The sequence below is a fragment of the Oryzias latipes genome, chromosome 16 (genome assembly GCF_002234675.1).
Source record: "Oryzias latipes chromosome 16, ASM223467v1".
Lineage (NCBI taxonomy): Eukaryota > Metazoa > Chordata > Actinopteri > Beloniformes > Adrianichthyidae > Oryzias > Oryzias latipes.
Window position 1 is genome coordinate 22,201,908 of NC_019874.2, and position 13,699 is coordinate 22,215,606.

The following is a 13,699-nucleotide window of genomic DNA, read 5'->3' on the forward strand; positions in this document are numbered from 1 at the left end:
ATTGTATTTTGGAATTTCTGCTGCCAACTCTGGACCCACATTTACAAAATGTTTATTCGGGCTCTTTGCTGCTTCATTGATGTTAAAGCTTTTACCCTCCTCATCTGTAAAGTAATCTGGGTATGTTTGCTTTGTGTAAAGACCGGAAAAAGACGATGTAAAGATCGGTTTAGACTACGTAGTGATGGTCCATCGCATTCAATTCAATTCAATTTTATTTTATATAGCCAATATTTACAACAATAGTCATCTCAATGGGCCGGTGATTGTTTAATAAACATTAATCATAAAGAACATAAAGTCATAAAATACAATAGCAGATTGCCAAACTAAACTAAACAGACTAAACTAAACTGGTCATCCCTGCCCTTAGACCCTCCTTCGTGGTAAGGAAAAAACGAATTCCGGAAAAAAAGAAGAAACCTCAGGGGTGCCCACGTGAAGGAGGGATCCTCCCCCTTAGAGGGAATTAGCTTATCTAGCTCTACAACTGTTGGAATAGTCCAGCAGATGAGCACAGATGAGCCAGAGGTGAGGTCCCAATTAAAGTACAGGAGCACTGAATCTGGAATCACCCCTACTCCCTCAGAGAAATAAATCATCAAATATAATCATATATAATATAATATAATCATCAAGCATAGAGGAGAGGAGAAGTACATGAGAGTAGAGGACAGAACCCCAGTGCACCATAATCACATCAATCATATCCACAATTGCAGGGTCTAATTCATAATTAGGTTGGCAAGTTTCACTTGTGACAGTCCACAATAATTGCAACAAACTTCTGAGTGGCGTTTATACTTTCCAGGATATGCAACTGTCTCCAGCATTTATTTTTAACATGGACGACATCTTGCTCATACACTTGCTGCGTTGCAAATGTGCAAGTACACGACCAGGCAGAGGATGAAGCGGTATATTTGTCCATCAAACAGAAGCCAGAAATACAATGTTGAATATAAGAAATAAATAAATAATACAGAGGTGAATGTATTAAATAAATAATACAGAGGGGATGTCCATTCTCTTGTGCAAGTAATGACTTATAATGCCTGTATAAGGCCTTTTATTCTGAGTAATAGCAAAACTAGTAATAGTTTTGAATGTGACTTTTCTTTCTTTTTAATAAGAAATTCCCCCTGTTAACTTAAGTTAACACAGGAAATTCTGTTTGTAAGAAAAAGAAAAGGATGATTCAAAATAGAAATGTTGAATGTAAAACTAAATGTATTTTGATTTTTTTTTAGAGTTGTGCATTTTACAACTGTACATCAGAGGCACTCACACATGCACTTTACAAACCCTTAAACGTATGGTTCCAGTTGCTCTAAGCCACAAAACCTGTTAAAATTCCTGTCCTGGTCTGTTTATGACTTGGTACTTTTTTTTACATTCTCAAACAAGGCTGCAGAGACAGAGGCGTTGTCATGTAACCCAGAGAGTAGTGTTTTCTTTCCTACATGCATAGAGAACAAGTTAATATTAGCTTTAAACAAAAATTGATTTTATTCATAGAACAATTTTCCTGCTACATCTCAAAATGCTTTACATAAATATTACACTAAAATTAATTAAAAAAAACTAATAATAAAGTAGTAGTAAAATTAGTCGTCATAATACACCCCCCCCTCCAACAAAAACGAAAAACCCACATATACAGATTCTATAGAAACAACATTCCATAAAGACCAATTAAAACATGAGGAAGTGTGAAAACTACTGAAAAGCTAAACTAAAAAGTTGGGTCTTAAGTATTTCCTAAAACACAGAGTGAGCACTGACGTCATCGACCCGCCTCCCCCCTGGAACTGCTGACTGGAAATGAATTGCGCAACAGTTTTTGCGCTGTGACTGTAAAAGAAAAATGTCATCCCCTCTTTGCATTTTCACTTTAATTACGTCAAAGAATGTGTGGCGTTGAAGTAGAAAAGAAAAAAGCATTTATGAGGATTGATTTTTACTTATATTTTTGAGTCAGTTGATACAGTTACATTACGAAAATGAAAAGCATTTCTTTTAATCCATTTCAATTGTCAAATTAGATATTGCTTATTAAGTTTTACTACAGATTTACTAAAGAACATTTTGAAAATAAAATTTTAAATACCATTTTCATTATCATTTTAATTGACACAAAGAGGGGAGTTGAAGAAGAAAAACAAAAAGCCTTTGGCAGATGATTTTTCATTTTATTTTTGTGTCAACAAACGCAGCTTTTGAGTCAACAAACGCAGCACCAAAGTTACACCTACTTAATTGAATTAATTTGAATGAAAAGGAAAATAATTGTCTGAAACTACGTGTTATTGTTAAGGTGACCTAACAAAAAATGATTTATCTTAACTGAAGCAAATAATTACGTTAGATAAAAGTAAAAAAGTTTATCTTTCCAACATCCATATGTGGTCTTCACTAATCACCCTCTCATGGTGGAAAAAGTATTATCTGAGCTTCTTCATCCACTAAATACTCTTCAAATGGACACGCCATGCTGCTTCACCTCTCTGTAAACAAGCTAAGCTTCAACTAAACCTGCTCCGGACCAGGTTATGTTCAGAGCATGAGTTGCCATGGCAACTTGACCTACCCTGAAACATACCTCCAATTCTGGAACCGAAAACTGAGGTTATCAACTTCCTTAGCCTCAAACTTATCGTGGGAGCTAGCATAACCTGCTTTCTGGAATACCCTCCAGGTCCTAGACTTCAGGAGCTCCTCACCACCATATTTATTTATTTATTTATTTAATATGAATGTCGTTTTTGATGTCCTTTTTTGATGTTATTTCTGAATGTCATTGTTGCTGCCACAGATAAATTAATTTCCCCATTGTGAGATTAATAAATTCATCTAATCTAATCTAACCTAATCTAATCTAATCTAAAAGGAAAATGCAAAACTGTTTTATACCGGTAGTGAACAGCTGAATTGTAATTAGCTGAGTTTTGTTTTTATGACATATTTTTAATGTTTTATCTTTATAATAGAATATACGTATCAAGCTTGTCTGATTCCTTTCCTGTGTCACTCAATTCATTCACAGTCAAGTAGGCATATTTTTATGGAAGTTGGAAGATGGTTTGTTTGCAACGTGATAAGAACAACAATAAAAGATTCCCAGTTTTCTGAACACTATTGTGATCGATAGTTCAAGATAAGACCTCATGCAATGATATACACATGCCTGCCATGCATGGTCTTTGTAATCTTTCTTTTAAGATCAGTTTTGGAAAGGTTTCAGCAATGACTCTCTTCTGTCGTCTCTCATTTACAGAGGTTTTCCTAAAATTCCTGAACACACAAAAATTGCCTCTAAACAAGAGCAGCTTCCATAACTAAGGTTACTGTGAGTTGTTTTAATGCTAAAACTTTAATTCATTTATTTATTTATAATGGTAAAAAAGTTAACATTAAAAAAATGTATCCTATCCCCTAAATGCCTCAACATTAACACTTGTAAATAAAAATATGAAAGAAAATAAAGTAACAAGAATTTCTAGACAGTCCACAACATCTCCCTGTACTTTTGAATTCCTTCTAAAGTGCGTAGGGCAGTTTTTGTTTTGATGGTGGAAGAGTAACATTATTTAACTTTGTGACTCCTACGTCTAGGGTTTCACTTCAGCATTTTTGTTTGCAATATACTTTTTTAAATGATTTTTTTTTAATTCAGAAAACTATATGCATTTCTTAAATACATTGGTGTCGATTTGGTGCATTTCTATATTTTGCAACACTGAATCATTTCATTACAATTGATTGTGAGTGGGACCATTTGTTTTTCTCTAAATGTTTAATTACACATAATAAGTTTCTTCAGCCGTTTTTTCATTTGTAGATTTCTTTAAGAGAGAGTTGCTAAACAACAACACAACAACATCATTCACGTTAATGAATGAAACGTGAGATGAATCAACTGCTTTTTGAATACGTTCTGAAGGGCACCATATTATTTTTGGCAAAAAATGATAATTTGTGCAAAAACTAACACTTTGAATTTACATTTAGACCATAAAGTAAAAAATGTTACAAGTTATTACAGATTCATTGACGTGAAAAATGAATACAAATACTGGTTCCAGGGAAAGATTTTAGTTTCAAATTGAAATATGATGACAGTTATAAGAACCAGGAAATGTGGTGTATTGTTCACACACATTCTTTCCCTTCAAACAATGACGTTTTGCAACATTCAAGTAATGTTTGTGCTTCCGTGTCGCATGCCAAACTGTGAGGATCTAAATGAACTTTTAATTTTTTTCAGCATGTTTTTCATTTTAATGACCTTAGCTAACAGACAGAATTCACATATGGTTACTCTGTGTTGATAAAATCACATATCACCTATAATATTTTTATATTTTATATGTTTTCAATGTTATATTTTTAGTTGTGGCCGAAATGATCAGTTTTTTGCCCCATGTCATTAGACTGCACACAGGCAACAAAAAAACCTGTTTGTTTAGTTTGACTTTGCGAAGGGTTAGAGACTAACTATATGACTAAATAACTGTCTGTCTGTCTGTCTGTCTGTCTGTCTGTCTGTCTGTCTGTCTGTCTGTCTGTCTGACAGTCATTATTTTAATATTGTCCACATTAATGGCAGAAGGTCTTGATGTAAAATTCAAAGGGGATCTGTACAGGAGTTATTTTGTGTGTGTGTCAGATGCCTTTTTAGGAGAGTGGGGCTCCATTTATGCAACTGAATTCCAGAAACTTAAATGTTCGAATATACTGAGACGGAGATGTCAATGCTCACATTCAAACATATTGTAACCAAAACATTATACAGAAGTGAGATTCTTCTTTAGTCTGGGGACAAAAAATAGATTTACCTCCCTTTGAACACTAGAGGCCAGAACAGTCTCTTGTATGAATACCGCCAGTCCTCAAGCATCAAATTTTAGAACTAATCTGAATTCCTGACGTCTCCTAGAGATAAAACATTCCTAAGGCCATGTCAGGATAAATCATAGGAGACAATTGTTAATGCAAGGTGTCATTTAGTAGATTATGATATAATCATGTGATATGTCAACATGCTTTCATACTGTTAGAAAGTAGGAGCTGAAGCATTAAAAGATGCATACAGCCGTATTAACATTATGTTCTTAAACTTTAACTCAAACTTTAGTTATTTGTATATCGCCTTTTATACCAATTGACAACAAAGCACTAATGTTCTTGGTGCATGTGACTAAAGAATAGCGGTCCTTAGATGGTTAATGAAAATCCTGCCAAAATATACACAAGATGTTCTCCGTAAAATTAGTCATTTACTATAATATTAGCTAACCTTGTAGGGTTTTAACCCTTGTGCTATCTTAGATGACCCCACCCTTACATTGATGTGTAATTCCTGCCATGACAAAGGTGGATGAAGGTGGAAAGATTTCATGTAATCCTTGGACACCAGTGAGGTTCACAAATCATTGAAGAAAAAAGGTTCAGCGCACTGTCTAGTGGGTCTAGATGACCCAACTCCCAATGTCAAAGTGCCTAGGATAGCACAAGGGTTACATGCACATTGACAAAGAAAGGTTTGTTGAATTCTTTTTAAAATATTAATTTCAAAAACAAGTAGCCTCTTCCATCAGACAGAAACAGCGGTTAAACCTCTTCTAATAACTCAATTTTATTTTGCTTGTGTTGTGTTCTTGATTTTTTTCTTTTGTTGTTGATTGTACTTTTTTTGTTTGTTTATTTATTGAACTGCTAAGTTTGTGTTTTTTATTTGAAATGGCTAATTCTGTTTTTTTTAACCTAGTTTTTAATTGTCCTCCTTACAATTACAAGAAAAATGTGATTATACATGTTCATTTTTAAAGCAAAGACACAACAGGTGACACAATTTCTCAGTAAACAAATGTTTTCATTTCTTTCCTTCCCATTCTCACGTTTGTTTGTTTTTTTATTATTTTGTCTCTATTTTTTTGCGTAACAGATTTGCATTATGACAAGGAAAATACAAAATAATTTTCTGGCTTGGGATTGGCTAAATTTCCAGGAAATCCTTTTAATAAAGATCTAAATAAAATAGAGATTTATTAAAACTATTTAAATATCCAATTTTTATTATGACACATTACCCAAGTTTTGTTTACCTTTTTTCATAACAAAAGAGAAGAAACAACAAAGCCTGAGGGCGCTGACAAATGGCAGCTATCTTATTATCTTTGCTGGCAGCCGTCTGCCTGGAAAATGAACTCCAACAACCCCTGGTTGATGTCTTCTCTAAACAACAAAACAAATGTAAATCCCTTTGGCTCTGCTGTATAAAGAAAGATCTATCTTGTTAAAAGAAAAGCTTTTGTGTCAGACAGCTTCTCCATCCCGTCCGAATAAGCCGTGAGAGTGGAAGACGTCAGTCTCTAAAGGCTGAATGCAGCCATGGGGATAAACGTATTGCCCATCCCCTTCATGCCCTTTGACTGTAAATTACAGTGAATTGCACTTTTTGATGGCCACACAAGTGGTAATTGGTTGGTAGCAGGCTGGAGCATGAAAGTAGTTGATTAAATTTACATTAGAAAAGCCACACAAGTGGATGTTTTTAGGTTGGACTTTAGACTTGGTTTTGTTGGCCCGTCCTTATTTTTGCTGTTTACAATTATGAAGGAAGCAACATTTTAAAGGTAAACATGTTACAAAAGCCTATATACACATTATTTATCTTCTTTTTTTCCTGGATTACTTGAGCAGTATTTCAAGTTACCAACAAAAAAGTCACAAATAGCAACAGAGCTAAAAAAAACACACTACAAAAAAAAAATGAAAGTTTAGGAAGCTATTGAGGGCTGAATAAAATGCATTGTTTAAAGTCCCACAACCATCATCTTGTGTTCCCAGTGGTCTCTTAATTGTGATAATGCTGTTTTTAGACCAAATTAAAGTGTTTTGTTTTCTAGGACATAGTTTCTGCAGAGCGGCAGTAGTTCATCAGAAACCTCCCTCTGAGTTTTGGGCAGGACCGTTGGCATGTAGTTAGCCTGTGTTCACTTCCCATCATCCCTTTGTTTACACGCTCTCCCACTAACTTACATCCACTCACACCCCCGACCTAGCGCTAGAGGTGCAATGAAAATGGAGAGCAATATCACAACTATCTTGCCGAACAATTTAGAGCTGGATGTCAGCTCAGACGAGGACAACAAAGACAAAGATGGATCCATTTTTCTACGAATGAATGCATTAAAATGAAGAGGAGCAGGGAGCTTGTGACCTACTGACTGAAAATTTACCGAACAGATACAAGCTTTTTCAAACAGTGTTTTTCGTCTTTTCCCGATCCACAACAATTTGAATAAAGAAATACCCTGAAAAGTCTTAATTTTCCTTATATGTCCTCCATCATAAAAAATAGGTTCAATAAAATATTAAAAAACTTCAAAACACAGAATTTTCATTGGAGGCGGGTCTTTGATGTCTTAGCATTAACACCTCAAAAAGAAAAACGTTTTTTGAGTGTGCACACGATGGACTCTAACCCTCCATGCTGGAAGCTGGCACTGTGAGTGAGAGGCAGGCTACAGAGATAAGGCTGAAGTGAAGGATTACTCAACTGTTTCGGGGTGGGGCTGAACCACCATTAAACAACCATGTTTTAATGGAAAACAAACCGTGATATGGTATTACTATAAGTATAGGAATCATAAATGTTTCACTCACACCAGCCTTTTTTTTAGCACAATAGCAGCTGTCCTGCCAGATTTAAGCAGATTTCTTCCTGCTTCTAACGTGCAGAGTCATGGCATGTGTTGACAAGCACCAGAATCAGAAAAACTGTCTTGGAGCCTGAAACTCAGAAGCAAGCTGCGAAAACAACCAGAACAAGTTAAGACATGGGAGGCTAAGTCAAAACAGTATTTAGTGGGACAAACAGCACATTTTCCTTTTTCTCACAGTAGTGTAGCATCCTTTTAAGTCAATGAAAAGTGCCAATCGAATAGAATGTTGTGAAAAGTTATGAAAACTAATCTGAAAAAAAAGAGCTATAAAGACAGGTCAATAGTTTTTTATATTTATCGCTTTATTTCAAATAAGTTATACAAATTACAAAAAAGTCACAGTTTTGAACTTTTTAGTAAAAACAATATTTACATGTTTGACAAGTGCAGAGGATTGTATCTTTTAAGCAATAAATATTTGTGGTGAATGTTCACACGGCGTAATTGAAATTATAGCACACCAAGAAATCTAAACTATTCAGTATTTTGTATCAACCAACAAGGCCAGGATCTTCCTCAGAGGATGGAGAAACAGTTTAGTTTGCATTGACATATGACTGGTAGAGAGACATGAGCTGGGCTTGGAGGTCCTGTGCATACGGGTCCAGCTTTTCCCTGAGGTCTTCAGCATAGGGGGCCACCATCTGCTTTACCAGATTTGCTCGCTGACTCAGCTCCAGCTGAACCTTCTCGGTCATGGGGGCCACGCTTTTTTGGAATTTCTGCAGGTGCTGGTCCACCTTCTGCTTTAGGTCATCGGTGTACGGTCCCAGCTGGGCCTGCAGATCCTTCACACTCTGCTCCAGGTTGGTCTTCAGCTCCTCGCTCTTCTGCAGCAAAGTGGCTCTCAGGGCCTCGGAATCGGCATAAGGGGACAGGTCCTGTTTGAGTTTCTCCACTCTCTGCTGGATCTGGGCCCTCATGTTGTCAGTGTAGGGCTCCAGCTTTCCTCTGACAGAGCTGAGCTCCTGGGTCAGCACATTCTTCAGCACGTCCGCCTCCTTGGTAATCCTGTTCATCATGTCTTGGGCTGCGGGGGACAACTGCTCTTGCAGGGCGACGGCGTACCTACTGGCTACATCAGCGCTTTCTGTCAGACGGGCACTAAAGGACAAAGGAGAACATCAGATCGCTGTAACACCCTATCACACTTCAGACATGTGACCCGATTACTAAAACATACTTGATTTCCTGTCCAATTGGGGATGTCTTGATCATATCGAGGGTGTCATCAGCTGTCTGTGTGGCCTTGGCAATGTAGTCCCAGAAAGCATCAGTAAGCACCTCAAGCTGAGGTTTGGGTGCATCAGCATAGAAAAGGTTGGCATGGCATCCTGTTGGATTGAGGAATATTTCTTTACACTCGTTGTCCTCATCTTCATTTTAAGATTTAAAAGTCACAACTTACCAGAAAGCACTGCAACAGCTAGCACCACAAACACCTTCATGACTGCAATCTGCTGAAAAACACCCATGGTTAAGAACTTCTGCTCATATGAAGAAAACAAAAACATCAACAATTTTCCTGTTTCGTCAGATTTACTTTTCTCACCGCTCGTAAGCTTGTGTATCCCTCTGCAGTGTTAGTCTTTCAGTGAGTGCATCACACTACTGCTTCCGTGTATATATAGTGAAGTCAGATGACACTTGTAAGCTAGAGGACAAAGTCCAGAGTCCCTGCCATGCTGTCAAAAAAATTATTTTCCCATTTCTGCTATGGGATACAACGAGGAAATTAAATTCCTATCAAAATCGGACTACTTTGTAATGAATGTGGCCTCACTTCTCCTTTGACCCACTTTTAAAAAGCTTTAGTCGATTACAGTAATTATTGGTCCACGTAGTCTAGCACCACCAGTCACTAGATAATTGCAGATAACTGTGCTGCACTAATGGACTATATCTCAAGGTCAGCAAGGTAGGATTAAACTAGGCACACTTTAATACTTAATTATATTTAAATTTACTAATTGTGGAAATATGTGGTCATGGATATGATTCTTCTGTAATCGTTTTTAAAAGCAAAATGTCTTTAAATCAGTTGCAAGCTTTAAAATAAAAGTATAAACTATAGTAAAAATGCATTATCTGCATCTTAATCAATCTTTTCATATTGAGTATAAAAGATTTACTTTTTCTGCCGATGTTATTTTTGATGATTTTATGGCGAAGTAATTTTTTGATGATTTTATGCAAACCACTGTAATATTATAATATGAAGTACCTTTTAAATGCTGTGACACAGCAGACAGTGTTATAATAAACTAAATAACACCAGAAATTAACAATAAAAGAAGAAAATGCACTTACACACACGGTCACATTTATTACTGCTTTACAAACAAGAAGCCAGGACATTTGAAATAAAAATCCATACTTAAATAAAAGCAACATAAAAACTTGGATAGCAGTCTTGTGTTTTGATTTGTGTTCAAGTATAGCACTTTTTGAATATTGTGAAACAGCGTTCTTGTTTCAGACAATGTGATAATACACTCAACCGTCACTTCATTAGTTCTACATTGCTAGTGCCAGGTTGGACCCCCTTTTGCCCTCGGAACTGCCTTAATCCTTTGTGGCATAGATTCAATAAGGTACTGGAAACATTCTTTATAGAGTTTGATCCACATTGACACGACAGCATCACACAGTTATGCAGTTGCATCCATGATGCCAATCTCCCATTCCAACACATCCCAAAGATGCTCAGAGCTGCTGGGTTGAGATCTGGTGACTTTGGAGGCCATTTGAGACCAGTGAACTAATTGTGATGTTCAAGAAACCAGTCTGAGATGATTCCAGCTTTATGACATGGTGCCTTATGCTGCTGGAAGTAGCAATCAGAAGATGGGTACACTGTGGTCATAAAGGCATAGACATGGTCAGCAACTATACTCAGGTGGGCTCTGGTGTTGTAACCGTGCTCAGATGGTACTAAGCGGCCCAAATTGTGCCAAGAAAATATCCCCCAGACCATTACACCACCACCACCAGCCTGAACAGTTGACACAAGGTGGGATGGGTCAATACTCTCATGACACCAAATTCTGACCCGACCATCCAAATGTCGCAGCAGAAATTGAGACTCATCGGACCAGGCAATTTTTTTCCAATCCTCAGTTATCCGGTTTTAGTGAGCCTTTGTGAATTGTGGCATCAGTTTCCTGTTCTTACTAGACAGGAGTGGTCACTTACATCAATGTTTTTCCCCATTCTGATGCTCCGTTTGAACAGCAGCAGATCGTTTTGACCATGTCGACATGCCTAAATGCATTGCGTTGCAGCCATGTGATTGGTTGTTTAGATATTTAACAAGCAGTTGGACAGGTGTGCTCAAAAAAGCAGACATTGAGCATAAATTAAATAATGCAATATATCAACAATAAAATAAAAATATTCACTTCCATGGGCAAAGAACTACACTTATTTTTGCTTTGCAAACAAGACGCCAAAATAGTTTTACCTAAAAATGTTATGTAAATAGGAGGTGTGCACTTTACTAGGCTTAAAATTACCGTTGTAAGTCAGTGATTTAAAACCAGTGATTTACTGATTATCCACAGTTCATGAACTGCAGGAAAGGAATCCAACAACAAATATAAATATTATAAAACACTTAAACAAATATGCAAATACTTCAGAAACAAAATAGTATCTGGAAAAAAAACATACATCTGTATAGCTCTTGAACAGAATGTCATTGTTCACAGCTTAAACGACAGAAATCCACTTTGAATTACCCATGAAACAGTTGTGTTCCATTAACTAAACAGTTTTTTTTCTTGTGTGAAAGAGGAGCTACTTTGTCCCTGAGAGGCTGACAGCGCATTAAGCTACTAACCTTTGGTCGGACAGACACATAGACTAGCTGAAAACTGGCACGTCACAGAAACTATTAATTACTGTGACGCAAGTTAAGAGTTGATAAAATTACAGGTTTGAAGTTGAACCATAAAAATGTTTATTTACTCATGTTATAGTTTTTTAGAATGAAGTGAAAAGACAGGCTGATATTTTTAAGCAGCTCCAGCGAGGAATGTGTATCCATGTGTAACACTGCATCAAAAACCACAACCATGCCTAAAATGTTCCAATCTGGACTCTACGGATGTGAAGGTGTTGGATCCGAGACACAAAGTCAGATAACATATTTATGTAACAGAAGGGGCTTGTGAGTGTGAGGGTGTGTGTGGGTGTGTGTGTGTGTGTGTGTGTGTGTGTGTGTGGTTCTCAGGTACAGTTTTTCTGTGGAGATACAAGAGGGTGAGGCAAGGTGACAACAAGACACAACCTTTTGGACTTTGTGACCATTGCAGTTTGCTGCCTATATAAACTGCAGAGTCTCATCAGTTGAGCACAAACACAACCAAGTGGATTTACAGACACACTTGTAAAACCAAGGTAAGAAGAAGAAATTGGCAAAACTGTCATCTTATCGGCTGTTTGGGGAAAACCTTCTAAAAGGATTCCTTCAATTCTTTGTTACCAGGGTGTAGGAGTCATGAAGGTCCTCGCTGTGCTTGTCCTTGCCGTTTTTACTGGTGAGTATGTCTGACAGAGATGGCAATTTCTTCCAAATGTATATTGATGAGTGAATATGTGGCGTTTCAAATTAGAGTGTAAATTAGAAAATGGTCATGGATTTGTAAAGTTTCCCATCAAGGCCAATATTTTCTCCATTTTTACAGGCTGCAATGCCAACCTCTTCTATGCTGATGCCCCAAGGCCTCAGCTGGAAGTGGTAGCTGATGCTTTCTGGGACTATGTAAGCAAAGCCACCCAGACTGCTGATGAAACACTGGATATGATCAAGAAGACCCAGTTTGGACAGGACGTCAGGTAGTTCATAAGCAACACAATCTTAACCATAATAACAACACTCCTGTAAACTAACTGGAATCATGATTTTCCTCCAGTGCCCGATTGACAGAAAGTGCGACCCTGGCAAACGAATATGCAACCTCCCTGCATGAGCAGCTTCCCCCTGAAGCCCAGCAGCTGATCACTAAAGTCACCACTGAGGCCGAGGTGTTGAGAGAGCGCGTGAACCAGGAGCTGAACACAGCCAAGGAGAAGCTGGAGCCCTACGCCGAGACCTTGAAATCTCACATCCAGGAGAGAGTGGAGCAGCTTAAACAGGAGCTGGCACCATATGCTGATTCCCTGGACTCCGAGACCCTGAGAGCCACCCTGGTGCAGAAGAGCGAGGAGCTGAAGGCTAACCTGGAGCAGAGTGTGAAGGACCTGCAGACCCAGCTGGGACCTTACACCGATGACCTGAAGCAGAAGGTGGACCAGCACCTGCAGGATTTTAAGGAGAGAGTTGCACCAATTAGTGTGAGAGTCCAGAGTGAGATCGGTCAGAGAGCCCAGCAGGTGAAGGAAATGGCAAGTCCCTATGTTGATAGGCTGAGGGAAAGGTTGGACCCCTACGCCCAGGACCTCCAGGCTCGTCTCACCAGCCTCTATGACTCCTTCGTCAAGTCCAGCTAAACCCACCTCTGGCTCTAAATAAAAAGAAACTGCACCTGCCATCACACAGATCTCTGACATTATCAGACATATGTAATAAATAACAAATATGTTTTAGTCTGTGACCTCACTCTGTTCTGTCTAAAATATGAAAATAAAGTAAAAGCAAAAACCAGCAGTCTATTGTTTTTGTATTAAGTCTTATTTTCTGTGAATGTCTTTAAAAAAAAAAAAATCTTTTTAGGCAAATTTGTGGAAAAAATGTGCAACATTGCTGCATGTAACACTTGGTTTACATTTTGGCCTGATATTGTAAACAGAAAACATTAAATTATTAGAAGAATTAGACAAAATTGGAGAAAAATAAATCAAAATAAGTAACTTAGGAATTGGAGAGACATTTAATTTATTTGAATTTTGTGCAAATTGTTTTTTTTTCTTTTTTTAAAAAGAGGAAAACATTTAGCACCCAGCTCATCACTTTTAACCCACAATCT

At 37.5% G+C, this 13,699-nt stretch overlaps 2 protein-coding genes across 6 annotated transcripts; one reads left to right on the top strand and one right to left on the bottom strand.

Moving 5' to 3' along the window:
• Positions 1-8,011: 8,011 nt before the first annotated feature.
• On the bottom strand, positions 8,012-9,355 carry LOC101161189 (apolipoprotein A-I). Of its 4 annotated transcripts, none has more exons than XM_011485600.3 (4): positions 9,283-9,355; positions 9,139-9,187; positions 8,914-9,064; positions 8,012-8,834 (listed from the first exon to the last, which is right to left on the bottom strand). In XM_011485600.3, the coding sequence occupies exons 2-4, from the start codon at positions 9,176-9,178 to the stop codon at positions 8,267-8,269; spliced, it is 759 nt and encodes a 252-aa protein (XP_011483902.1). In that variant the 5' UTR covers positions 9,179-9,187; positions 9,283-9,355; the 3' UTR covers positions 8,012-8,266. The 4 variants fall into 4 exon arrangements, with proteins under 4 accessions (XP_011483902.1, XP_011483904.1, XP_011483903.1 ...); XM_011485602.3 differs by having other exon boundaries at positions 9,139-9,190; positions 9,283-9,340; XM_011485601.3 differs by having other exon boundaries at positions 9,274-9,339.
• Positions 9,356-12,023: 2,668 nt separating this feature from the next.
• On the top strand, positions 12,024-13,377 carry LOC101161439 (apolipoprotein A-I). 2 transcript variants are annotated; one of them, XM_004078251.4, is made up of 4 exons: positions 12,024-12,131; positions 12,220-12,271; positions 12,419-12,569; positions 12,647-13,377. In XM_004078251.4, the coding sequence occupies exons 2-4, from the start codon at positions 12,232-12,234 to the stop codon at positions 13,221-13,223; spliced, it is 768 nt and encodes a 255-aa protein (XP_004078299.1). In that variant the 5' UTR covers positions 12,024-12,131; positions 12,220-12,231; the 3' UTR covers positions 13,224-13,377. The 2 variants fall into 2 exon arrangements, with proteins under 2 accessions (XP_004078299.1, XP_011483905.1); XM_011485603.2 differs by having other exon boundaries at positions 12,106-12,131; positions 12,220-12,569.
• The last annotated feature ends 322 nt before the right edge of the window (positions 13,378-13,699 follow it).

Excerpts from the sequence above, each read along its gene's own strand:
- LOC101161189 (XM_011485600.3), bottom strand. The coding sequence starts at position 9,178 with ATGAAGGTGTTTGTGGTGCTAGCTGTTGCAGTGCTTTCTG. Across the intron at positions 9,065-9,138 it reads AGCTGTTGCAGTGCTTTCTG|GATGCCATGCCAACCTTTTC; the intron begins GTAAGTTGTGAC and ends TCAATCCAACAG. Across the intron at positions 8,835-8,913 it reads CCAATTGGACAGGAAATCAA|TGCCCGTCTGACAGAAAGCG; the intron begins GTATGTTTTAGT and ends TTTGTCCTTTAG.
- LOC101161439 (XM_011485603.2), top strand. The coding sequence starts at position 12,328 with ATGTGGCGTTTCAAATTAGAGTGTAAATTAGAAAATGGTCATGGATTT. Across the intron at positions 12,570-12,646 it reads CAGTTTGGACAGGACGTCAG|TGCCCGATTGACAGAAAGTG; the intron begins GTAGTTCATAAG and ends ATTTTCCTCCAG.